This window comes from Mandrillus leucophaeus, unplaced genomic scaffold (assembly GCF_000951045.1).
Source record: "Mandrillus leucophaeus isolate KB7577 unplaced genomic scaffold, Mleu.le_1.0 Scaffold7, whole genome shotgun sequence".
Lineage (NCBI taxonomy): Eukaryota > Metazoa > Chordata > Mammalia > Primates > Cercopithecidae > Mandrillus > Mandrillus leucophaeus.
This window is the reverse complement of record NW_012107585.1, coordinates 1,974,530-2,000,929: the sequence shown is the minus strand read 5'-3', so window position 1 is coordinate 2,000,929 and position 26,400 is coordinate 1,974,530. Positions and strand designations below refer to the sequence as shown.

The window sequence follows — 26,400 nt, the reverse complement described above, 5'->3', positions numbered from 1 at the left end:
TGACTAAACTGTGTAAGTATATAATTATAAACCATGGTAAAAGCTGTGAAGAAAAAGTACTGCTCTACCAGCTTGCTACTGGAAGGTGGTGGTGGCAAGTGTCACAGAAGAGCACCCTAAGTAAATACAGGGAAAAGGACATGGAGGTTATTGCCTTGGAGGCCAGGGACAAGCACATCCAAAGGCCCTCGGAGGAAAAGAGGGAAGGGACTGGAGACTGGAAAGACGGCCTGCAGGGCTGGAGCTGGGAAGGCAAACACAGAGAAGCTGGTTGAGCAGGGACCATATGGGACCCCACAGCGAGATCCCTGAGGTGTCCTGAGGGAGCTGAGGCCAGAGTGGCCGGCTGGGTGGGGAAGGAGGCTACGTTTGTGTTGGCAGCATGTGCGACTTGAGCCCCAGCATACACCAGGTTGCCCCAGGCGCCGGGGAAGTGCAGGGGTCAGGGAGACACATGCCGTCAGGCACAGCACCCTGGGCCGCCTTCTTCCCCTAAACATTTACCACCCGTGCAGAGCCGCCTGGAGTTTTAATGTGGATAAAACTGGTTCTTCCCATTTTTCTCCTTGCTCCTGAGGCACATCCCTAAACGTGGTTATAGGGAAAGGCCAGTGCGAGGTCATAGTAGTGAGTGGCCATGGCGTCACAGGATGAACGGCAGACAGGGAGAGGGCTCTGGAAGGCCAGCTGGTCCACTGCAAACTCGTAGGCACGGATCAGCCCCCGGTGTCTAGAAAGAGCACAAAGATGGTGACAGGTCAGGGCAGCCTCGCTGGCCTTCACCCCGGCTGCTTCTGTCTTTGCAGGAGGCATTCTCCTGAGACCAGACAGAGGTTCATCTTCACAAAGGTGTCCTCCGGGCACACAGCATCAGATACTCACAGTCCCAGGCTTAGCGGTCAACATGGGGGTGCACAAGTCGGATGGGTGCAGTGAGTGTCACAGGGCAAGGACTCAAGAGGATGGGCCTTGCCCCTGTGACAGGATTCTAACCACAGCAGACCCCTCAGCATACGGCCTGCCCTCCTTCTCTGCACAGCCGGCAGCGTGGACTCGCCCCACGGGGCTGTCGTGCATCAGATGCTAGGCGCTCAGTACAGGTCAGCATCGATGTTTACGTTCCCAATTCCTAGAAAGGCAGGGCCCTGCCTGAGGGTATAGCTCATAGGGTGCAATGTGTCATGGGGGCGGGGGTTCTATACATCAATCAAACTAAGATGGTCTCTGACTCGCCCAGCCCCACCACTAACCTCCTGTGAGTAGTGAAGCTGTCCAGGTCGACGTTTCGCATCACCGTCTGGTAGGGCACGTTGGCCGTGATGAGGCTGTGGCTGCTGAATGAGATGTGCTGCACGGGGTGTCTGGAAGGCAGCGGGAGAGAGCTCGTAAGGGGGCATCCACTGGGCCTGCACACAGCCTGCACTTGCTGCCACAGACCTGGGAGTTCAAAGCTGCAGGGGATTCTAGAACCCATAAAGCGAAGCTTCTCTTTCAGGGGGAACAGGCCCCCACGGAAGCAGAGTCTCACCCCAGCTCCCAAGTTCAGGTGAGCAGGCCGTGCTTTGGGCATGACTTTGTAAACAGGTCTGCATGCCCCGTACGCATGCTGGCATCTGCCCCAACCACCTGGCACATTCCAGACATAAAGGACACTCCCTACTGGGGAATCAACCACGTGCAACAGAGACTGGTCCACCGCTGCCTCCCTGGGCAAGTCCCTTGAGCTCTCCCAGCCAGGCTGTCCATCATCTATGAGCACTGGGGGCACGTTCACTGCTGATCCAGGAAGGCGCCCCCGATCCGGCTCACAGGGCTGCAGTGACACACGTCCCCTGGGTGGTGAAAGCACGTTTGGGAAATCTGGGAACAAAATGGCTCCAAGTCTGTTGAACAGAGGTTTGCGTTTTTTCTGAAACTTTTGTGCAGTACCTGCTGTGGTCACGGCACTGAGCTAGGAGACGCTGAATTAAAAAGATGTCTCATCCAGGTGGATGCCGGACCCAGGGAGGGCCCTAGCTAGTGAAGAAGGTAAGATGCAGTCCCAGAAAACATGACTAATGCTTCTGTGGCACGAGCGAATTTACAAGCTACAAAGACTGCGTGATGCAGAATTCAGTGCCGGGAGGAGGAGCAGAAGGGGAGGAGGGCTGAAAGGGTCTGTTGGGAGGGGTGCACAGGAGGGGACGAGGCCTGTGTGGGCTGGGCCAGGGCTGCTCCCAGGATGGCTGGGGCTGCTCTCCTTGACTAAAGCAGAGGGTTCTGGGAGTGAGGGAAGCGAGGGAGCAGTCCCTACCTCCCCGGGGTTGGGACACCCACAGCAGGAACGTGGTGGTGGATTTGAATGGGGCCTGGAGGATGAGAAAGACCCGCAGAGGGAGGGCAGGCTTGGTGGAGGCCTGCAGCATGGCAGACTGACGGCACCCTGTCAGGCAGGCGAGGACCTGGGCTGAAGAGACTGAGGCCTGGCAGCAGGCACTGCAGGTGAGGCCTTGAGTAAGTCAGTGAGTTCTGGGCAGGAGACCGTGTGTCTGTCAGCCTTGTGCTGGTGACAAACTGTTTTCACCGCATGGGGGACAAGCCCGGGTCGCACAGGGACAAAGGCAGTGCTGGGACAGGGCCACACCTCTGGGGAAGGCCTTCCTTACCTAGGCTTCCTTTCAGTGGCCTGTACCGGGGGTACAGCTTTGTAGAGAGAAAAATGAGACCTGCTAGAGTGTGGGGCCGGCAGCTATCCCTGAGGACCTGGATGGCTGATCCAGCAACGCTTTAAAACAAATGCTGACTTTTCCTCAAAGGCAAATGCTTCCGGGAATTTCGGTGCAGTTTTAGTTGCCATTTGGCACCACCTGGTGGCAATTCAGTGCATCAGCATGGAAGTCAGAAAAAGGGCCCAGGCGACAGGGACAGCCACAGCGAGGGGGCGGGCCTAGGCAGTACCCAGGGCTCTGTGTGATAAAATCTGCCAGCCCGTGTTGGCCAACACCGCCCTCCAAGGAAGAGGCCCATTCTGCGTGTAAGCCTGCCGCCTCTCGGAGACGCCTGGCAAACTGCTGGCCTTGCATAAAGAGCAGGTCGCTGCTCAGGTCAGGTTCTCAGAGGCCGGTTTACCTGGATTTGCAGTAAGTGGGGAACAAATCTGAGTTCACTGCGAGGGCCTGGCCCTGTTTCTGCTCTTCTATGTTGTCATGCTCACAGGCCACTGCCCCAGAATCATCTTGTTTTTATAGAGATGAGGTTTCATTCTGTCACCCAGGCTGGAGTACAGTGGCACAGTCCCTGCAGCCTCAAACCCCTGGGCTCCATGGAGCAATCCTCCCCCGTCAGCCTCCGGAGTCACTGGGACTAGAGGTGCACGCCACCATGCCTGGAGGATTTTGAAAGAGGCAGGGTCTCCCTGAGTTGCCCAGGCCAGTCTCAAACCCCTGGCCTTGAGAGCTCCTCAGTGTCCTGAGTGGCTGGGATTACAGGTGAGCCAGCAGGCCTGGCCGGATGTCTCTTCCCAGCGGTGCTGAGGGGCAGCGAGGGAGAGGGCCCGCTGCCTTTATCCCCACCTGTCTCAAAGGCAGGGTCTCCAGTTCAAGGCCTGCAGGGCGAGGTAGAGGTGGTGGCGGTGGCCTCAAGTCAGCTCTGACGAGCCTGCCCCAGGCTGGGCTGCTGCTCTGAAGGTCAGGAGCAGGCTCACTGGAAATGTCTTAACCAGTTAGGCACCAATGGCATAAACCTACCCACATCTGTGACGCCAACAGCCTGTGCTGAGGGTAGTGTATATCTCCAATAATGGTGTTAAAGGTGCAAACGACAAATTCCTCCTTCACTGGAGCCTCTATGAACCCCTTCAGTCTTAAGTGCTCTTCTATGTAAACGGCACGAGGACAGTCTAAGCAGCAGGCAGTACCATGGTTACACGTGACAGACTCGAGTGGAGGACAGCAGCCGGGCCAGCCCTGCCTTCCACCTGTGGGCAGGTGGGGTGTCACATCCTGGCCTAGCCCAGCAAGTTTCCTATGTTTTCGAGTTCCCTTTTCTGTTTATTAAGATGGAGAAATCCTAAAATAATCAGAATAGCACTTGCAAAAAAGTAGTTTCATTCTTAGAGAAAGCTGGGCCTGACTAATATTCGAATTGTGGCGATCTGAATGATGTCAGAGACAGGAACTGCATCCCCAGTGACCAGCGCCATTTCCAAGCCTGTTTCCTCCTCTGCAGAGCGGTGCTGGTACAGCAGCTGGCTCCTAGGGTCACAGTGAGGATTCACATGCGAAGCTGGGGGGTAGGGGCATTTAGCACCATTCCTGGTGCAGGCTGATTAGTGCTGCCTTCCCTGTTGCTACTAGAAACTCCCAAGAGTGTCTGGAATGCACCTTACCCAGAATACACCTCCCACAGCTTTTGGTTCGTCCGATAATCCCACACGGACACCAGGCCTTCCTCGCCTCCGCTGACGATCTTCCAGTCATCCATCTGCACGGCAGAGACCCCAAGCTGGTGGGCAGAGAGCGACAGGGCGATGTTACCGCTGCGGAGGTCGTGGATCCTCACCCTGGACAGGCCCAAGAAGAGCAGAGAAGGGAAATGGGGTTAGAGTCAAAGCTTGAAATGAACAAACTCCCCCTTCACTGTGCTGGTCTATGCACGACACTGCTATGAAAAACTCCTCAGCTGCAAACATCAATAATAAGGACATCAACCTTTTATCTCCTCATTAGTAGACTGTCAGGGAGGACCCACACCATCGCATCTGAATGGTTTACAAGCACACGGAGCAAGACAGACGCAGGCCAAGGACAGTGGCTGCCCACGTTACCTGCCTAACAGGGAAAAGCCACCTGTGTGACTGCACGCGCAGGTTGGCCTGAGAAGCCTGTCCCAGCAGTAGGTGTATTGCCCAGAACGGTAATTTTGCTGTTGGTAAAATAACCTGTTAAGGTAGCAAGAGCTACAAAGCCAGACACCCCAGATCCTCACCCGGTTAGGAAAAGAACACTTTTTGGGTATTTCACTTGACTTTGTAAGTTCATCGCTGTGTTGTTGGAAGTGAGAAAGGAAAAAGCCTTTATACTTGATACGCACAGCAGAGCGGGGATAAAGGTGTGTGTACCCTGGGCAGTCACTGACTGAAATAATTATTTGCCTTATAATAATCCACATTTCTTTCAGAACCTCTTTAAAAACTGCTTTTTATGTATGTTGAATTTTTCACGAGGATAAGTTAGATAATGGGACAGAAATCTCGTATCCACTACAACCACCACCATACTTAGTTTCTACAGTAAGCCACAAAGGCTAAAAGTAAATCAAATTGATTACATTGAATAAATGTAAAGATGAGCTTAAGAGACCCTATGATGCAAGTTGAAAAGGAAAAGACAGTCCCTGCCCTGAAAAGACCCCAGCATCTAGCAAGGAACAGGACAAAGACAAGGATATATGATTAAAAACGCATGTCTGGCCCAAAAGCTGTGGAGAGACAGGATTCTCTGAAACACGTCCCATGCCCTGACTCTAATTATGCGAACACGCGCACACACAACGTCGATTTTCCAAGTTCTGAGGGAAAATTATTTTGAACCAACAATTCTCTACCTAGCTTAGCTCCCAAGTTTGAAGGCATAATAGACCTTTTTTTCTTTAACAGAAAAGGACTCAAAGTGAACTACCTGTGGATACTCTCTGAAAGAAAGTGGCATAGCAAAATACCAGAACAAGAAGACAGATGGCTTAAGTGGGACCTGATGTGTCTGCTGGATCCATGGCGGCACACAGGACAAACCTTCCTATTAACAAGAAGAGCTGCCAATGGATCACAAAGTAAAAATATATGCTATGCATGAAAAACACATCTGCAAATGAGGAAGAAAAAATGTTACAATTTAATACTAGAAAAGGCAGATTTCAAGGCGAAAGCATTTGCTGAGAACACTTAGAACAGTGAAGGGGCGGTTTACTCAGTGTTTGGCCAGACCTGGACAAACAAAACTCCATGGATCACGTGTCTTTTTCTAGGTTTTGTCTTTTTCTAGGTTTTGTTTTTTTCTAGGTTTTGTCTTTTTCTAGGTTTTGTTTTTTATTAGTTTTTTAAAGACAGGGTCTCACTCCCGTTGCCCAGGCTGGAGTGTAGTGGCACTGCAGCCTCAACTTCCTGGGCTCAGGCGATCCTCTCACCTCAGCCTCCCGAGTAGCTGGGACTACACGCACGTGCCACCACACCAGGCTAATTTTCTTTATTTTCACTAGAGATGGTTTTGCCATGTTGCTCAGGCTGGTCTCGAACTCCTGGGCTCAAGGGATCCACCCACTCAGCCTCCTAAAGTGCCGGGATTACAGGCGTGTGCCTCTGCACCCGGCCTGTTTTTGGTTTTTTGGTTTTTAATTGTTTCTTCAGTCACTATAATCTATTCAGAAATAATCTATTTCTATTTCTTGAATTTTTAAAATTTCCAAATCTGAAAACTTAGATGAGTATGGCTTTCTGGGAAAATAAGAATTATCAAAACGAATCCCCAGGAGACAGAAAATCCAAGTAGATAAAATAACAAATAGCAGCCTGAGGAAGCCAGCAAGGGGCAACCGTCCCTACAAAAAAAAAAAAAAACAAGTCACTTTGGCCAGACCTGTAAGGACCAGCTGCCTCCAGGGCTACGTTAACTGTTCCACAGCCTAGGAAAAGGAGGAAAGCTCCCAAATTCTCCATGAAGCCAGCACTCTATTACCAAAGCCTAAAGCTGAGAGCACGATCGAAGAAAACTACATATCCGACTGAAATATCAAGAACAGACTCCACAGCAAGATGCCACAGACAAGGGAATCAACAAAAAAACCACCTGGTCATGTCCACGGAGGCCGAAAGAAATGGGATGAAACGTCACACCCATCCCAGATGTGGCAGTGAGGCACTGCCCACCACCATTATTTCACATCGCTTTTTAAAAACTAGACACAATTAGACAAAAGGAAAAAACGAAAAGTAAAAAAATTGGAAAGAAGTGGGTAGACTTCTCATTAGTGAGAAGGGACAGTCCCAGAGAATTCAGTAACACAGAGTCAAAGATAAATTTATATGCTAAAATCTAGTTTAAAAAATAGAATCAAAGAAAATGTCCCATTTGTAACAACAGTTAGAGGCAAAATACTCTATAGTAGTTTTCTCAGCTTGGAGCTCTACCACATATATTATACAAATTATAGAGGGTGCAAAGAGTTAAACATAATTAAACTATAAAAATATTCAAAGGAGGACAGCCTTTCGAAACAAAGTACAGAAGGTGAAAAAAGGGTTTAACTTTTTCCTGTGGGGGCAGGGAAAAATCAGAAAGTCAGTCCAATGATAAACTGAGGAAAATGTTTGCAACAAAAAGGGCTAATGTCTTATAATAAATGCCTTCAAATCAGTAAAGACTGACAACCCATTATTAAATCGAGAGAAAAGATAAGAAAAAGCAATTCACAGAAAAATACTAATGGCTTTTCAACACGTGTAAGATGTTTAAGTTTACTGGTAATAAGATAAATTACACAGTAAAACTACAATGCAATGCCACTTTGTCACCGATCTCCCCAGCAAAGGTGAAGTGTGGTAACGCCCTACGAGGCACTGTGTGGCAGGGAGTCGTGGACAGGTAGGTACTCCTAGACAGCTGAGGCGAGCACAAATCCTTCTTTGGGGAGTGACTTGGCAATATCCAACCAAACACCACATGCATCTCACTTCTGAGCTGGCAATTCCGCTTCAAGGAGGTAGCTACACAAGTGTCCACATACACGCAAGGCCAGTCACCAAAGCACTGACCTTAGTTGCAAAAGAGGCTTCTGTTTCAGACAACATGTTGACGGTTCCACTGCAAAACGCTTAAAAATGCTGGATAAAATCCTTTTAAGGGTACTGCTGAGCTCACGTAGTGACTTGCCCAGGACCTGAGCTGAAAACCAGATAGGAGAAGGTGAGCTGCAACTTCAGTTGCCCGGGTGGTGGGGGAGCCTGCTGGCAAGCGCCAGGCTCAGCTCCGTGGTTTCATCAAACACATTGAAGGGCCACCCAAGGCAGGGAGCACAGAGTATGGAGACTCCTGCTTTCAATACAAAAGCATGAAAGTATAGTCTCTGAGATTAAATTCGGGAGATAGGCTGGAAGCAGATCAGAGAATGGGTGAATTAGAAGAAAAATCTGAAGAAATTACCAAGAATGGAGCACAAAGAGATGAATATGAAAACTGTGATAAGAGACATGAGGGACAGAAGGGGTGGTGCAGCATACGCCCCAAGTTCCGGAAGGACAGTTACCAGCTGGTGTTTCCCGGAACTGATGAAAGACATGCATGCCGACTCATGCACATGATCAAATACAAAAGACATACCTAAGAGTATAATTAGAAAAATGGGAGAACACAAAGACAAAGAGGTCCTAAAAGCAGCCTGAGAGAAAAAGACATTACCTATTAAGGAAAGATAATTAGACTGACAGGAAAAATTAGACACCTTTTCGCTGTGATGAACTGGAATGACTGGATGTAGGTGACACGATTAACTAGCTCATCAACTGAGTGCTAGTTAAAGCAACTATGGTACATCCATACAGTGGGACCCAGGACAGAACTACACAGGCCGACTGGCAGCCGTGCGCACAGGCATGTGCTGGGGGGCATGCGTTTAGGCTGCGTGGGTGCGGATGGCCCCGGAGAATGCTCGGCATTCAAGTGATCACAATGAGGGAGGCTGACAAGGCTGTTGGGAAGAGGGTGCGCTTAGCCCTCTAGGTTACTCTGCTTTTGAGCCCATTTTGAATGTGCATACTTCCTGTTTAAATAAAACCAAACAATTCTGAAGATCAAATTCTGAAAGCACATATTTGAAACATTAACAACAATAACCTTGGAGAAGAAAGAGGGCAATAAAGGAGGCTTTTGTGTTTTCTTCTGGATGCTGCCATGTTTAAAAAACAAGAATTCATTCATGACCGGGAGGCCTTCAACGGTCACACTCTTTCTTGAGCTGAGAGGTGGATGCGCGGGCATTCTCGGTTATTCTTGAAACTGTACACATACCTTATATATGCTCCCATACATATGTTCTGTTTCATAATTTTAAAAATAATACTTTCATCTATTTCTTAGATAAGGTGAAATAAAACAGGATGGAACAATACGTCGTTTTAGAACACAGAGGAGACACTCTCTTCTTCCTGCTAGGCCGTGTAACTGACAAGGCAACGCCAGTGAATAGAGAGGTCCGTTGCTACAGATGCTGTTCAGTCCCTGACTTGCCAGTCAGGGATCTGGGAGCAGAAAGATGCAGAGACAGCCTGAAGACGACTTTGAAAACAAAGGTCTCCCTCTGTCACATTTACAGACACCTATCCTTAGGCATGCGTAGGTAAGAGAACTCGGGCTGTGTGCGCAGGGAAGAGAAAAAGTATAAATGCTGTAAAGAGAACTCTGACTTTAGGCCATAATGGGAACTTGAAAAGGATTGGGGAAAGGGGGAGCGGAAATGTTTACCAAGTACTTTTCAGTGCATATTTGGTTAATCAGAGTCTATTCTGCTATGGTGATTTCCATAAAGAGCTCCTCTGTTGAATATTTATACTCCATAATTTACAGTTTGGCTGTTAAGGAGACAAAGGCAAACACAGATTTGGTCCAGAAGTTCAAAGTTTGCCATCTGTTTTCCTATTGTATTTAGATACCAGCATGGATGGCTCCAAGCAAAATAAACAAATAAACCAAAAGATATGGCCTCAGTGTATTTTATATCACTAAGAAAAAAAAAATAGGCCAAACCAGCCTTGAACTTCTCCCCCTTGGGAAAAAGGAAAAACATTTTTCTGACATCTCCTTAAAGAAGCACCACTCTGGCTTCTTGTCGACAGAAGCAGCACAGTGTGCTAAGTCCACCCAAGCCATTCAGATTCACGTGAAGGAACAGGTATCTGCCTCGGATATCTGACAGCGCGCAGCACCGGCCTGAATGCCGTGCGCCTTGGCAAAGCCCGTCGTCAGCTCAGTGCTCAAACCAAATACTCGACGCTGGGAAACAGGTAGCACAGCAAATGGGCACCAGAATATGCCAAGACAACCGATTCCAGGGACAAAGAGGAGCCAATGGTAGATATTGTGAATCCCCATCTAGCGAGTATTTCATCAACTTTGCCCGTTGAAAGAAAAAATAATTGGTCTGAAAGCTGTAATTGTATTATGTTTAATATTCATGGTTGGGCTTGGAGGACGGTTCCAACACTCCCTCTCTCCAGCCCCTCTCTAATGAAAATCGCGCCATAGGAGTCGGCAGTAGCCCACCAATTAAAACAAAAGACACCAGAACCTTCCAAAGACTCCAACAGAGGAGCATCCATCTGATGGGCAGGAAAACGTGCTGGAACCGAGAGGGAGGCACGCTCTGGTTGGTCCTGTGTTAAGAGCTTTGAATAACTTATTATAACACTTGCAGATGGAGCAAATGCAACATTTACGCCCCAATCACTCTCTCTAACAGCAGGCAGCAGTAGCACGAGCACAGCACACAACTTTATATTTGTCAGGGCAAGAAGCAAGCGCCGAGATTCTGTAATTGGGGGGTCACAACTCAGGGCGTGCTTCCTATTGGCTTGGATTAAATACTCCCATATGATAATGAGGCACACTGTAGCTGATGGCAAGCTGAAGCCTATTCAGTGTCTGGCTCGGCAGTTTCATTAAGGAGGACCTGACCTTCAGCTATATTTCTACCCAGAAAATAAAGGGAACAAGCAATAAGGTATTACAATGTAGGCTTTTTTAAATGACCAAATTAATTTTAAAAATAGTATTGTTTTAAAGAAATCAATACATGATTCTGTTTGGTCTCACTGAACCTGGGCTATTAAATATTAAAGAGGATTTTAAATATAACCTTATATGCCAAAATCAATAGCTTTATCTACAAAGCACTGACGATGGCCTTAGTGAAAGATTCATTTTAAACAGCAACTAGAAAAACATGTATTTTCAGGTAGAACTGCCAGTTTAATCCAGCTAGGCTAAGCTTAGCGCTCTCTGTATTTTAAGGCTGTATCTCTGAAGTTTAGAGTTCTCTGAATAGAGAACATACAATTCTATGTGGCCAAGACTAACAAGTTAATTCTGAGATCCATAACAAGTCCACCCAGTGGACAAAGATGATAATGTATATAATGCCAAGAAAAGGGCACCTGGTCCCAAGTTGGAAATACTAAAACGTTTAGTTATTAACTAAGTCATGAGTATTTCCTATATACATATTGTTACTTTCATATGCAGTGACACCATTCAACATGCCTGACATTTGTAAGTTTACTGTTGTATTATTTTTAAAAGGGTGAGGTATTATAATCAAAAAGCTGCATAGTGTGGTAGTGCCAGAACACAAGACATACAGATCAATGGAATAGAACTGAAAGTCCGGAATAAACCCTCAAAGTTACAGTCCATTCATTTTCAACAGTGGTGCCAAGACAATTGAATGGGGGAGAGAATTGTCATTTCAATAGATGGTGCCAGGATAGCTGGATATCCACATGCAAAAGAATGAAGTTTAGGTCTCTACCTCACACCATATACAAAAATTAACGCCAAATGGATCACAGACCTCAGTGTAAGAGCCAAAACTATAAAACCCTTTGAAGAAAACTTAGGAGTTAATCTTTGTGAGCATGGGTTAGGAAATCGTTTCTTAGCTATGACATCGATAGCACAAATGCAAAAGAAAAAAAAAATAGACAAATGGAACTTCATCAAAATTGAAAACTTGTGTGCTTCAAAGAATACAATCTAGAAAGTGAAAAGACAACCCACAGAATGGGAAAAAATATTTTGCAAATCACATATCTGATGAGAGATTTGTACCTGGGCTATATATAAAAAAAAAACTCTAATAACTCAATAATAAAAAGACAGCCCCATTAAAAAATGGGCTGAGGATTTGGATAGACATCTCTCCAGAGAAGAGATACAAACAGGCAATAAGCACGTGAAAGGATATTCATCACCACGGGCTGTCAGAGAAATGCAAATCTAGAATTTGAGACAGTAGCAAGTGTTGGTGAGGGGGCTGAGAAACTGGAACCCTCATCCAGTGCTGGTGGGAATGTAAAATGGTACAGCCACTATAGAAGAGTCTGGCAATTCCTCAAATGGTTTAACATAGAAGTACCACATAAGCCAGCAATTCCACTCCCAGTGTATTTCCCCAACCGAACTGAAAATATGCATCCACAAACAAACTTACACATAAATGATAACAGTAGCATTATAATAGTCGAAAGGTGGAAGCAGCCCAAATGTCCACTAACTGATATACAGAAAATGTAGTACATCTGCACAAGGGAGTATTACTTGGCCAGAAAAAGGAATGACATACCGATACATGCTACAACTTGGGTTTATCTTAAACACATACTAAGTGGAATAAGCCCAGTCATAAAAGGTCATAGATTACATCATTTCATTTATAGGAGATGTTCAGGCAAATCCACAGAGAAAGTAAGTAGATGAGTGGTTGCTTAAAGCTGGAGGGGATAAGGGAAAGGGTGAGTGACTGCTAATGGATGTGGGGTTTCTCTTTGGGGTGAAAATGTTCTAAAATGGACTGTAGTGATACCTGCACAACCTTGTGGACCTACTCAAAACACTAAATTGTACTATTTAAATTGGTGAATTATGTGGCATGTAAATTAAATCTCAATACAGCTGCTAAAAAATAAACTTGAGACCATGGGGGAAAACACTGGAATTTGCTGGCTCAGTGACTTAGTAACCCAATTACAGCCTGACATTTGCCCTTAGCACCAACTCTTGGTTCTCCATAGCACAGCACGGATCAGCTTCTCCCTGCTAGATCCCCAGTTGCATTGGTGAAAATGAACAGATCACAGATAAGAAGACTGAGAGCTACAGAATAGGAAGGGTCCTCATTTAATACAGCCCTTGACTGCCAACTACAGTGCTGACTTCAGTCACTGAAAAAGAAAGCAGGACGTTCCGATTCTGGCCAGGATGGAGTAAGCCCACTGCTGCCTCTCTCCTGTCAACTGCCAGCAAAACCTATGGATAAAACACAAAAACAAACACCTGAGGACTCTGGGGAGTCAACGCAAGCCGATGGATTGCAGAGGAGACTCAAACCCATGGAAGTGGCTGTATAGGGGAGGAGTTTCCCATTTTTTTCCCTTTTTCCTCCTGCAGCCTTGCCCTGAGTATGGACTCCAACATGCAGAACTGTGTGGTGGTGCAGGAAGCTAAAACTCCAATAGAAACTCCATCTTTCTGACCAGAGGAACAAAAGGGGCCCCTGCAGTCCCCAAAGAATAGGGGTGAGGGTTATTGTGGGGTTATTTCCTCTTTCTTGTGGCTGTGCCACAAGGACAGTCCCCAGTCACATGCTGCATGGTGGCGGCGATTCAGGCAGGTAGAACTCTGACAGAAACCCTATCTTTCTGACCAAAGAACTATAAGAGAAAGGAATCCCTGAAGGCTGGAAAGTGTAAGGATTAAGAGAGGAGAAACCTCAAGAAAGGGATCACATAATACTGTGTCTCAACCCACATAAGTCCCAGGCTCATCCCTGGGCTATGTGGGACAGATTCAAAGCAGGACGGCAACGGCTTTAAGAGCTCAACTAAGAGTGAACCACTGCCAAGCCTCAGACTAACCCAAGTGGCACATGCGCAGACCAAAAACAGCATAGAAACTGAACAGCTTTGGAAAGCGAACTGACACTGGAGTCACCACCCACAGAGGGTAAAACAGAACTTGCCGTCTGAACCTAAGCAGGGTGACTGCCTGTTTAAAAGCAAAACAAAGCAAAAATCATTCGTTGGAGGATTACATAACAGGATCCAGAGTGTATACAACACGACATCCACAATGTCCAGAATACAGAATTACTTGACATAGCCCAAACCAAAAGCCAAACAGGAAAATGTGACCCTTTCTTAAGGGAAAAGACAATTAACAGATGTAAACCCTAAGATAAGCCAGTCTGGGAACCCTCAACGACTTTAAAGAACTTGTAGCTATATTCCACAAAGTAAAGGTAAAGCGCATGGGAACACTGACAGTGACCACCTCAGCAGAGACACAGAAACTATATGTATAAAAAGAAATGAACGGAAATTTTTAACCAAGAAAAGATGAAATCTGAAATAAAAAATTCACTGGATAGGCTCAACAGCAGAATGGAGATGACACAGGAAAGAGTCCATAAACCTGAAGTTAGAGCAACAGAGATGATGCAATCTGAAGAACAGAAAGAAAGATTTGGGAAAGAACATGAACACAGCTTTGGTGTCCTGTTGGAAAATTTCACAAGGTTTAATATTTACATTATTGAGGTTATCAGAAGGCGAGGAGAAAGGGATTATTCAGAAAAACTATTTGAGAAAGTAATGGCAGGAAACTCCAAATTTAGTGAAAGACATACATATTCAGATTCTAAATGTTTAATAAACCCCAGACAGGGTTTAAACTAAAAAAAAAAAAAAAAAAAAAAAAAGTGATTACTTCCTGCAGACTTTTCCTTAGTGACTCATTCAAGTTTCTCATAAATGTGAATTCCTAAGCTATTAATTCATTGTTGCCTTCAGTGAATATATACTTTCATTTCATTGAAAACGCCACTGATTCCAAGAAACATCATTACTTTGTGTAACTTTTAAAAATGCTGCCATTTTATGATGCTATTGTAAAAGTCCATTCTGATTTCATAGATGTGAAAATGTTTTTTTTTTAAACATGTATCTTAGAATAAATAGAAAATATACTGTGCTAGCACCCGCCAAACACCAGAGAGTGTGTGGTAAGTGGAATGGACACGAGCAGCCAGTCCTAACGCCAATGTGCATCACTCCCCCCGTACCATTACTCATTGCTCTTTCTTTTTAGTCTTAGCAAGAAGAGACAAAATATGCATTCAGAAAAACTCACTGATCTACACTGATAAAACTCTTACGCACAATCTCACTTTTCTCTCCGCTCCCATCTTTACAAGCCTTCCCTCCCAGCAAGGGAAAAGCATACTCTAACATTAACTCAGTTTCCACCCCAATCTTTCTCTTGCTCTTCATCAGACTCTGTTTATTTTTTAGTTTTTCTTTATCTTTTGAGATGGAGTCTCGCTCTGTCACCCAGGCTGGAGTGCAGTGTTGTGATCTTGGCTCACTACAACCTCTGCCTCCTGGGTTCAAGCGATTCTCCTGCCTCAGCCTCCCGAGTAGCTGAGACTACAGGCATGAGCCACGATGTGTGGCTAATTTTTGTATTTTAGTAGATAAATAGGGGTTTCACCATCTGGCCAGGCTGGCCTTGAACTCCTGACCTCAAGTGTCTGGGTTTTCTTGAGTGATAGGACAGATACTTTTTCATTTTTAATTTAAGTCCACTGTCCCCCCACACCCCCAAAATAAAACTCCTTGCAAAATCCCACCCATGTTTGCAAACGACTTAAAACTGATTCCTTACTTTAATGAAAACATATTTTTGTCTTAATCTGGGGCAGTTTTATGTACCTTTAGAGTTCATCTCATTCCCAAGTTATTTATAAAGCACTAAGAGAATGCAGTGGGAATTAAGTTTTTAAAATAAAATAGGAAGGTTCTAGGGTTTGTAAAAAATTGCATCAGTCAGTAAGTGACAGCCAAGGACATAGTTCTCTTCATAATATTTGACCCCTTACTCCCACTTTTAACGTAAAACATAAGCTATACAAGCCTGGGCCGGCATCTCTAATAAGATCTTATTCATAGCTATTAAGCCTCTGGGGGAAAAAAGCAAGATTTCCCTCTACCACACTTAAGTCTAGCTTCCTCATTCCTTTTTCCTAGATGTGCAATTTTTATTAAAACAACAGATTTTAAACCCCTCGATTCTAAGCTGCTGACCCAGCAGCCCTGACTCAGGGAGTCTTCTTACATATGACGGCTGCCCCTCATGTACCAGCAGTGGGCACACAGCTGGCACTGCTCTAGGACTCACACTGGTTAAATGCCAATTTGGATGCCCCACCTCCAACTCTAAGTCACTAGTCTGTTCTTTTCATCCACAGAGACAGAGCGTTTTTTAAAAAATGTAACATTGGCTTACTAATAAAATGGACTTAACACAGTCAAATTTGGACTGCAAACTGACCAGAGAGCCCTCCGACACTATGCACGGAACGCCTCTCTGGCAGTGTGTACGTAACAAGCAGCCTGCTCCAGAGGAAAAGTCAGCTCTCCTGAGTGTGTACAGTCATCCCTCAGTATCCACAGGGGACTGGTTCCAAGACCCCCTGCAATTCCAAAATCCACAGATGCTCGAGTCCCCCTTTACGTATAAAGTGGTGTGGTATTTGCATATAACCTACACATACCCTCCCATAAAAACCATCTCTAGATTACTAATAATACCTAATACGATGCCTACACATAGCTTCATTATGATTCAACATAGTACCTGGCTTGCTGCAAATTCAAGTTTTGCTTTTTGGAACTTTGTAGAATTTTTTTCTTAATATTTTTGAAATTATGCAGAAAGCAGAGGTTTCTTCTCTGCAACACCCTTCTGGTTTCCGGTGAGCCTAAGCTGTGGCTGAAGATACAAATGTTCACACTGCAAACACACTCTGAGCATCCTCCACCATCCCAAAGACCCCTCCACATCGCCTCTCCTCAAAAACAAGCAGCTGCCAGGCCCCTGTGTGGAGATCCTGGGAGGGGAGCTTGGAGCCTCTGCATAGCTCAACCTGGAAACTAAAATGCGGGATTAGAACTACAAACTGACTTGATTCTTTTGTCATGCCACATGTGGGGCCACTTATCAAGCCTAGTTTCTAAAGAGAGCTAGCCCAGTGCATGCCCAGAAACACTGAGGAGTTCAGTTCTCAAGCACCAGAACATCGGGCATTTTCGGAGGCCTTGAAGAAAAATGATTATTTTTCTCCCCAGTAAAGCATACTCACATCATCTCCTTGCTCTAAGTTGGGGGCGGGTATCTAGGGTTGAAGGTCGGGAGTTGAAAATATTGTTTGACAGAATAACTATTTTTGCAAGCTGCTGCACTGGCGGGACAGAGGCCTGGGATCTGGCACAGAGGAGTACCCGCCTCACGATCTGACACCCGCCTCCGAGCAGCCCGCCACCTGCAGCCCGGGGCCGGGCCCAGGGGAGGGGGCACCAGCCGCCCCTGGCCCTCAGCCATGCTACCTCTCTTCGGGCACTGGATCAGACACAGCAGATAACCGGCCAAAAAAAAAAAAAAAAAAGGAAAGAAAAGGAAAAGAAAAAACAAGGAGAGAGGAAGCGGGGAGAAACCTAAAATTTGGACTCAGAGGGTCTTTTCAAACACTTTAATCCTTTCTTGCTGATGGTTCCTGGGGTGCCCGCGGCTGGCACAGGCCCCTGTACCGGGAAAAGCTGACTCCCTAAGCCAATGCGTTAAAGAGAAGGCTGCTAATCAGCTAAATAGAAACTGGAATCTGTTCACATGAAGTCTCCCTTTCCCTCCATCGCCAGAGGGACACCACCAGGTTCTGAAATACACTCTTGACATCATTTGGCAGGAAACCCTATTTTGTTGAACATGATTCATCCCTTAGGTTATTGTTTTTAATATTAGAAAGTGAGCTTTTAAGTGCCAAACAAATTCTGCAGCAGGGGGACAAAGGATATTCCAAGGGGTCTCCCTGGACCTTCTACCAACTGCGTCCACCAAACGGCTTAAAAGAAAACCTTCCCATGGTGCTTCAGAAATGAAGCAGAGACATAGCGACATCCAACTATCACCTAATACAGGACTTTGTTCTCCAAGTCTAGAGTGTTTATGGGATCGGGGCTGAACTCAGGTGGGCAGAGCTGTTGAATGAGAACCGGGCAGTGTGAGCAGTGCAGTGGGGGCCGGGTGGCCAGGCCTTGGCCGAAGCCGTGGGGCTGCAAGGCAATGCCCTTCCAATTCACGTACCTCCCGTCCATGTTGCCACTGACCATGAGGTTGGGAGGGCTGTCGCTGAGGTTGACGCATGTGAAGTCACGGAGAACGTTACCCAGCTTCAAGAGGCGGCGTCCTGCTTCCAGGCTATATACCAGGATCTGAGAGAGGAAGAGAAATGTGTGGGCCCACAATTCCATACACCAGGCCAACATCAAACACTTTCGTTTCAGCATCGTGGAAGGCATGATCCTTACCACTCAGCTCCCGTGAAGACGTTCTGCCACTTAATTTCCTGATCTTTTTCAGGTTACTGATAGTATAGGGACATGGCTATTAGAGTGCCAAAAAGAAATGCAAAGGAAGAGAGAAGGAAATCCCGTGAATTTCTCAGGCCAAGGTGCACACTCAGGCCACAAGGAAAACGCGGGGAAATCAGGTATTCTAATTTCTTAACAAAGAGAAAGCTGTCTGGAAACGATGGGGCCACCGACTGCTTCTGATTTGGAATGAATGGGAAAGCTCGCAAGGCATCAGGAAGCTTGCAGATGAGCCAGCATGAGTTCTCATCTGAATTTACAACACAGGCGGGAAAAGAAGGAATAGTACAAGGACCAGGAAGATGAAGCTTGTATAGTTAGCCACTGGATGCTTCCTTCGGACTGAACTACAAACCAAAACACAAACTCACTTCCAAACACTTCTCTCTTCACTCTCTGCTTGCTAGTTTTAGGATGCTCTGTTCCATAGGGTATGAAAGTAATAAGAAGGTACCCCTGATTTCCAGACGATGCATTGTTATATTAGAACACCTCGTGTCTTCTCTCTAGCGGGGGGAAATTTGTTTTTTGCTTTAAAAGTATTAATTCAATTCAACTTAATTCAAAGAACATTAAGTGCTTGCTATGTGTCAGTCACTGTTGTAGGTGCTGAGGACACAGTCCTTGCCCCAGATTCACATTCAGAAGGCTCCTCATTAACACACACGCAAACACACCAAGTTCTGAGCGTACTTTCTATCCTAGTGATCATGTTGATATTTCTAAATTAATGAACTCAAAAGCTTTTGGTTTTTTTGAGGGGATGGGGGGACAGGGTCTTGCTCTGTCATCCAGGCTGGAGTGCAGTGGCAACATCATAGCTCACTGTAGCCTCAAATTCCTGAGCTCAGGCAATTCTCCCACTCAGCCTCCCGAGTAGCTGGAGCTATGGGTGTGTGCCACCACGGCCTGCTGATATCTTTCTTTCTTTCTTTCTTTTTTTAAAATTTTTTAAGTAGAGAAGGGGTCTCACTATGTTGCCCAGCCTGGTCTCAAACTTTTGAGCTCAAGCGATCCTCCTGCCTTGGCCTCCCAAAGTGCTGGGATTATAGGCATCAGCCACTGCACCCAGCCAAAAGTTTTTGGTCTTTTTTTGCTTTTGTTTTTGAGACTGAGTCTCACTCTATCACCCAGGCTGGAGTGCAGTGGCGCGATCTTGGCTCACTGCAACCTCTGCCTCCTGGGTTCAAGCGATTCTTTTGCCTCAGCCTCCTGAGTAGCTGGGATTACAGGCGCCCGCCACCACGCCTGGCTAATTTTTGTATTTTTAGTAGAGATGGGGTTTCACCATGTTGGCCAGACTGGTCTCGATCTTCTGACCTCAAGTGATCCTCCCACCTCAGCCTCCCAAAATGCTGAGATTATAGGCGTAAGCCACCACACTTGGCCCCAGCCAAAGGTTTTAATAGTAATATTTTGTAGAAAGATTTATCCTTTCAGCACACACATGGAAATGATGTACATTTCTTCTTGTCAACCTATACATTTATCACTTACCAGGATACAGATTTTTACTTTAGTATTGAGAAGTTAATAATAAATTAAATATTCTCTACCTTGAAAATAATCAATCCTGTCAACACACATTTCTAACAAGTGAATCTTTGGAAGTTTCTAATGGTCAAAACAACACTATAATATTAACTATTGCTAACAGCATCTAGAAGGAGAAAGGACAAATTCAAAATTTAAAATGCCCTCTTAATCCATAAAGACTACAGAGAACAATTGCAGTTGAAAAGAAAAATTTCTGACGCAGAAAATTTCAACAATTTAAAAATATCAAGAGTAAGATTATTCTTCCAAGTAAGTATACAGAAATAACCAAATCTCTTATCTTCAGGGAATAACCTAAAAATTATATAAAATCAGCACCTAGAGGGAGAAAATAAAAAGAGCAACCTCACATTCTATTATAAAAGTAGTATTCTGCATCTACTTATCATTAGAGTGTTCAAAAATTTGCACTCAATATTCTCTTGTTTTTAAAATACTTCAACTTCTGTAGCAGGAAGGTAAGGCCTTTAAGTCAGTAAAATGTTGATGGTAAATCTAAGAACTGAAATCTGATACTGAGTAGGTTCATGTGTCTTTATGTCTTCCAGTTGTTCTTTTTTGACAAGTGGATAAATTATTTCTTAGTGATATAGTGAGATGTAATCCCTTTCCAAAAAGACTCTCTGCAAATTCATCATAAAGACATCTAAGTTAGTCCAGAGTCCAGTATTTTCTAAAATGTTTAATAATTCAACGAATCAGAACTATCTGAAGAGTACCTTTACCATGACGTTTAGTTAAAGACCACAGAGATTAGAAAACACATTACCCATCTCAAAGGCAGTTCTTTCCATGTTACAAGTCCCTTAACGACCTTTACCATTTCTCCCTCCCTCCCACGTACTCTCTCTCTTTTAATAAGGTTGAGCAAATGGGACTTCATTTTATCTGATTGCCATAGACTAGTGAGATTAATTATTCATGCTCACACTCTCCCTCTTGTTAAGACCATGCATTAGACTAATTTTTCTCTTTATTGCCCTAGTTGGGTGAGTCTCAACCCATGGCCACTTGACTCATTCTCAGAGGTGTACAGATATGCTGGAAAAACCTACCCCAGCTCAAATCCCAGAGAAAATATTCTGCACTAATGTGGCTGCCAAAGATGATGTTGAGGATGGTTCCTTTTAAGTACCAGGTGTATATTAGAGAAGAACTTGAACAGTGATTACAGAGCAAATTTTTGCAGGCATTAGATGTTTCTGTAAGAATTAGCTAAAACAGCTAAACCATGTTGAGGCTGGTTGTGTGCTTTACAATGGTACTATAGGAAATGCATGACACAGAGAATTTTTCCTCCTCTTTGGCTTCCAGGTAGACCTAGAAGGCAATGGGGGAAAAGCAAGCACTATCTTTAAAAATAACTTTAGCAGAAAGTTCTCTATTCATCTATTTTTTTAAATTAGAGACCTTAAAGTATTTCCATAAATCCTAGTCTTAGAATCTTAACTTGCAATTTTGTCAGTGATTCTGATGTATCTGAAATCTATTTCTAAAAATCTCTTTCTGATTTCAAATATGATACATCTTACAACAAATTCTAACACAACAGAATTCTATAAGGAAAGTGGTAGCCCTCTGTATATTCATCTCTCAGAAATCACTTTTAACAGTTTGATATATATACTTCTAGACTTTTCTTCTGCACATCTGTCTCTGTGTGTATACACATGTTTTCCCTACATGGGATTATTTCACAACTCCTTTTCCCTACGTGGCAGTACCTATAGATAGATCTTGTACTTTTTCATGGTTGTGTAGAATTTCTCTGTGGATACACAATTCCATATGGATTGTTTCTAATTTTTAGATAAAATAAATAATGCTGTAATTCATTCAAGAGCCGGCCAACAGATATTTATCCATCATCTTCTAGGCACTGGAACGAACGTGCAGGGACGCTGGGTGACGTGCAGAAGTCCCAGCCTGCTGCCAGCTGACAGAGCCCGCCTCTTCCCCAGCTGGGACCTGACCGCCAGCTGTCCTGCTCCTCCATAGATGGGGCCTGCCTCTCTGAGGAGACTCACCGACCATCTTCTAGCCATGTCCTGGCAGCTGCTGTCTTAAGCAGCAGGGGTAGCGGTCCAGAGTCAGGAAGGACACACCAGCCACAGGCCCAACAACGGGAAGGCATCAGCCACCGCCGTGGGCAGGCAGGCCACGCAGCATCCAGGTGTGGCCTGGACTGGCTTTCCAGGCACTGTGAAGGAAAGAGCTGAGAGATGGCTCTTGTCCCTGTGGGGGGTGGGGGCGGGGGTGGTGAGTTCAAGGCAGACCAGCTTCTTCCTTCACCCAGTAAAAAATGGATTAACACTGCAAGCTTTTCCTAAATTGGGGGCTATCACCCTCATAATTAATCATGAACCACTTGCATACTGAAATCACTGTGAAGAGATTATAGAGCCTTACCCTCCCAGAATTTTGGTCCTATACTGATGAATGAGGAAAGGAGCGCTGTGTTTTAATTTTATCGAAATACTGAGTCTTCATACTCAAATACCTGCTACAGGCATTAAACCAACAACAACCACCCCAGCAGCTGGCTCAGCTCCCCAGAAGCCCAGCACTGTCTGTCCAGAGAACTCAGGAGGAGTCGGAAGGCCTCCTTACAAGACGACAGCATTTTAAAAGCTTTTTCAATTGAAGATGATTTGTTGGCCGCCATTTAAAAAAGGGAAGTGGCAAAGAGAGCCAAAGGTTAGGAGGTGCTGTGCTGGGCTGAGCAGAGTCTAAGAGAAGAGGCAAGAGAGGAAGATGCGACTACACTTCCTGGAGATGACACCATCTACCCACTTTCTTTCTGATCCCTAGTAACCTATCTCCATCACTACCTCACATATGTAGCTCTTCTGAACGGGGAAGTCGTGATCAGAAGCCAGATGCTGGGCAGTGAGGCAGTTAAACCGCCTGCTCTCTCCTTTTCTGTCCACTCCCGCTGCCTTTGTGCTCGCTTCTCCGTGATGTCCTCAGCACACAGTGCCCGTTCCCCTGGTCAGTGCTGAGAGTCCTTGCTGTCTGCACGTGTCAGATGGTGTTTTGACAAGGCCACCCTGACCTGTGTCTTATCTTCTTCCGGCTCCTCCCTAGATCTGTGGTTCTCAGATACTGGAGGGGAGGAGGCGGTGACTCCAGCAGGTCAGGGGAGGCTCTGCAGCACTATTACCAAGCACCACACTGCATCACACCAAACACTGTAACACTCTCCTAGGCTTCAACTCTAAGGTTCCTGGGGGTAGAGATATCCTATCATTCATTCATTCATGTGGCAATTATTAAAGGGCAGCACATCCCAGGTATAGTGTCAGTTACACATTCCCGCATCTCACTAAGTGCCTGCGTTTGTGTTTGGAGGCTCACTGACTGGTACACAATGCCAGGCAAATCCAGAGCTTCCCATAGCCTCAGACCCCAAAGATATTCAGATGTTGCTTTTAGTGCGTAACACCTTCCTCCACTCCTGGATCTTGCTGCTGGTATGTAAAAGGAACTGCTCCATCCTACCCAAAATAGAGGATGGTTCCACAGAGATCTCTTCATACTATCCAGATGCCAGAGTGCCCCAACTGATTCCAGTCTGACAGTCCCACCTCTGACAACATGGCAGACAAGAATGTCTGGAAAACCCTGCCATTTACAGTGACCATGCTGGATAAGACTCAGCCTAACATCAAACAGTCCTTCAGACATTCTGTTTAATAAGCAATCAGAGAAATCCACAGGAGCCCAAAATGAAGAGAGCACGAAACCCAGGAAGGTAAGAGAGCATTCAAGCCAGGGGTTAGTTTGGGCTCCCCCTCCAGTGTCAGGAGCCTGGAGAGCTGGGGAAACAGGAGACCAAGTGTCTGCCCAGCATGAAGTAGAACCTACAGTCGGGTCCCTGCAGGGCTACATACATTCAGTAAAAAGCGAGCAAGAGGGGGAAAATACCTATTGGTGCAGAGAGCTTACCCAGAAACTTCTCTGCCTCAGGTTCAGTTCAGGGTGGAAAACAGTCTGCAGTCACATGTCTGCCGCCACACAAGTTCTGGGTTTGAGTTTACACCACCTGCAAGGCTAAAAGAACCCAAGCCTAATAAAGTATTTTCGGGTTGGTAACATACCTCCTGGTACCTCGGCAGAATCTTCTCAGGAGGGAAACAATCTCAACTCAGGCCCCTTTAAGAAACCTACAAATCAAGATCAACTGAGTATTAGCTCACAATTAAAAAACAAATCCAAATACAGCAAGAAATGATTTATCATATGTGAGACAGAAAAACAAGGAGAATTAGACTTCCAGGCAAGATCAAATAAAGAATACAAAATAAGCATGCTGAAAATGTTGACAGATTAAAGAGGGAGAGGATAAAAAGTAGGAAATCGGATTAAGCAGATTTGAAAAATAAAGCAGAGAATTTCTAGAAATTAAAAAGTCAATGGATGAGATAAGCAAGAAATAAGTCGGAGAGATAAACTGTGGACTGGAATACAGAGTTGAGGAATTATGCAGAATGCAACATAGAGAGAGATGGGAAATCTGAATGGGCAGTGAGCAGCACGAAGGAAGGGAGAAGCTGCCTTCATGCACACCTCCCCTGAGCTCCACGCAGAGCATCGTGATACATTTCCAATAAAATAAGGACCGAGAATTCTCTACAACTGAAAAGAGGGACACACAAGAAATCCCAGACAGGATAAAAATAAATAAATCCACACAAAGAGACACTGGCACAAACCACAGAAAATTAAAGACAAGGAGAAGATCTTAAAAGCAGTCAAAAGGAGAGAAGGTCCTAAAAGAGAATGACAGACTGACAGCCAACTCAGGAGTGTCAGTGGAAGGCAAACCAGTCACACCCTCAAAGGCTGAGCGAAAATAACTGTCGAGCTAGAACTGTAAAAGACTAGCAAAACTACCTTTCAAGGATAAGGATATAATGAAGATGCCGTAAGAAAGAAACACAGAAAACACGTGTGACCAAGTCCTTACGAAAGAAACTTCTAAAGAATGCACTTTTAGGAGACAGAAAATCATTCCAGAAGGAGGGTCTGAGTCAACAAAGATTCAAGTAATGGGCATAAAAGAATGTAGATGCTGTCTGCAAAAACAACAGTGCTGATTTGGGCGTTAAATACACAGAATAATCTGTATCTAGTCTTTATTCCAACCAGTCAAATGCCATGAATCAGGAAAAAGTACCATAACCATCAAGATGCCAGATGTGCAGGGTGCGACCCCACCCCTGTGTGCAAGGAACAGAAGCTCCTCTGGATACCTGTGCAGTGTTCGGCACATAGGAGGGGTTCAGTATACACTTGATGAAAGAATGAGCAGATGAACACACTCCGCACATGTCTGCGTGTATCTACCTCTTCCAGGCGACTGCTATGCTGGCCTTACAGTAAAGACAGGCTTCACAAATAGAAATGGACACACAAAGTCTATTTGCTGTCCACCAACTGCAATGTATATAGCTGTTTGCTAAGTGCCAGGTACACTTTTATTCAGTACAGATCTTCTAGTACAAGACTAGTGATGCTCCTTTTTAAAAAACAAAAGATACAAAAGAAAAAGTCCTAAACATCTTCATGGTAGAATTTACTCATGTAAACGACCCACGTTGCTATTCTGACCCAACGAAAGTCAGATCCACAGAAATGTGGAATTGAACTACAAAAATGCAAGGTGTGCATATCAGTGTTCATGCACAAAGCTAGATGAACAGTCTCTATAAACTCACAGATGAGCTAAGACCTTAAAAAAACAGGGATGAGAAAGACAACTGGGGAGAGAGGGGGAGCCAGTGAGAAAAGAGTAAATCATACACAAAACAGCCAATAAAAAAATAAAAAAGCAGTTAATATACATGAATAATGGATGTCTGATTTAAAAGCAGTTTACTCCGATATGATGTAATTTTTGACAATCAGCCAGAGAGACTATTTTGTAAGTCCTTGCCAGAGATAAGTCATAGCGTGAGGCTTGGTAACACGGCCGTATCTGTGAACATGTGGAAAATGACTTTCACCACCATCCCAAAGGTGACTTTCTGTTGGCAAACAGAAACTTGCCTTTCAGGTGCACTTTGCAGCAGCAACCAACAAGATGCTAATCTTGAAGAAATGGATCCCTGACACTCCTGACGTTCCCTTAACATGGCACCCCTTAACAGTCTCCATGACATGCTTCTGGCACCGTCCATGCTCAAATTCAGCACAAAGGGAGAAGCAGCCTGAGCCGCTTTCATGTTTAAGTTTTAATTGGAGTGACAAGCCCACGAGGCCAAGATATTTCAGGGATGGGACGGTGTTGCTGAGCGTCGCCAGGCGCTGGGTAGGCAAGGCCTGTGTGCGCTCCCTACCACCACGTGCCAATGCACCTGCAACCCCCGCTGTTCCAGGACTGGACTCTTCCCGGGCAGGCAGTGCCAACTGCTGCGGCCTGTGCCAAATGTGGGGGCTTTGTGATGTGGGCAGATGTCTACAAAGGACCGGAGCGAGGCCAAACCAACACCTATTGTGACCTAAGCCTGAAAGGAACCCACAGAGCAAGAGTACACTCGGGTGCAAATCCAGGCAAAAACCATCCAAACCAGCCAATCTCTCTCTCTCAGCACGTCGGTAGGCGCTGGGAATAA

General features: G+C 45.3%; 1 protein-coding gene across 1 annotated transcript in view; it reads right to left on the bottom strand.

Moving 5' to 3' along the window:
• Positions 1–26,400, bottom strand: part of FBXW8 (F-box and WD repeat domain containing 8) — a 119,367-nt gene continuing 92,967 nt past the window's right edge. Inside the window, exons 9-12 of the mRNA XM_011964541.1 lie at positions 17,940–18,067; positions 4,367–4,540; positions 1,251–1,361; positions 1–730 (exon numbers count right to left, since the gene is read on the bottom strand). Of these exons, the coding sequence (XP_011819931.1) occupies positions 586–730; positions 1,251–1,361; positions 4,367–4,540; positions 17,940–18,067 (558 nt within the window). The 3' untranslated portion in view covers positions 1–585. The remainder of the gene's footprint in view (positions 731–1,250; positions 1,362–4,366; positions 4,541–17,939; positions 18,068–26,400) is intronic.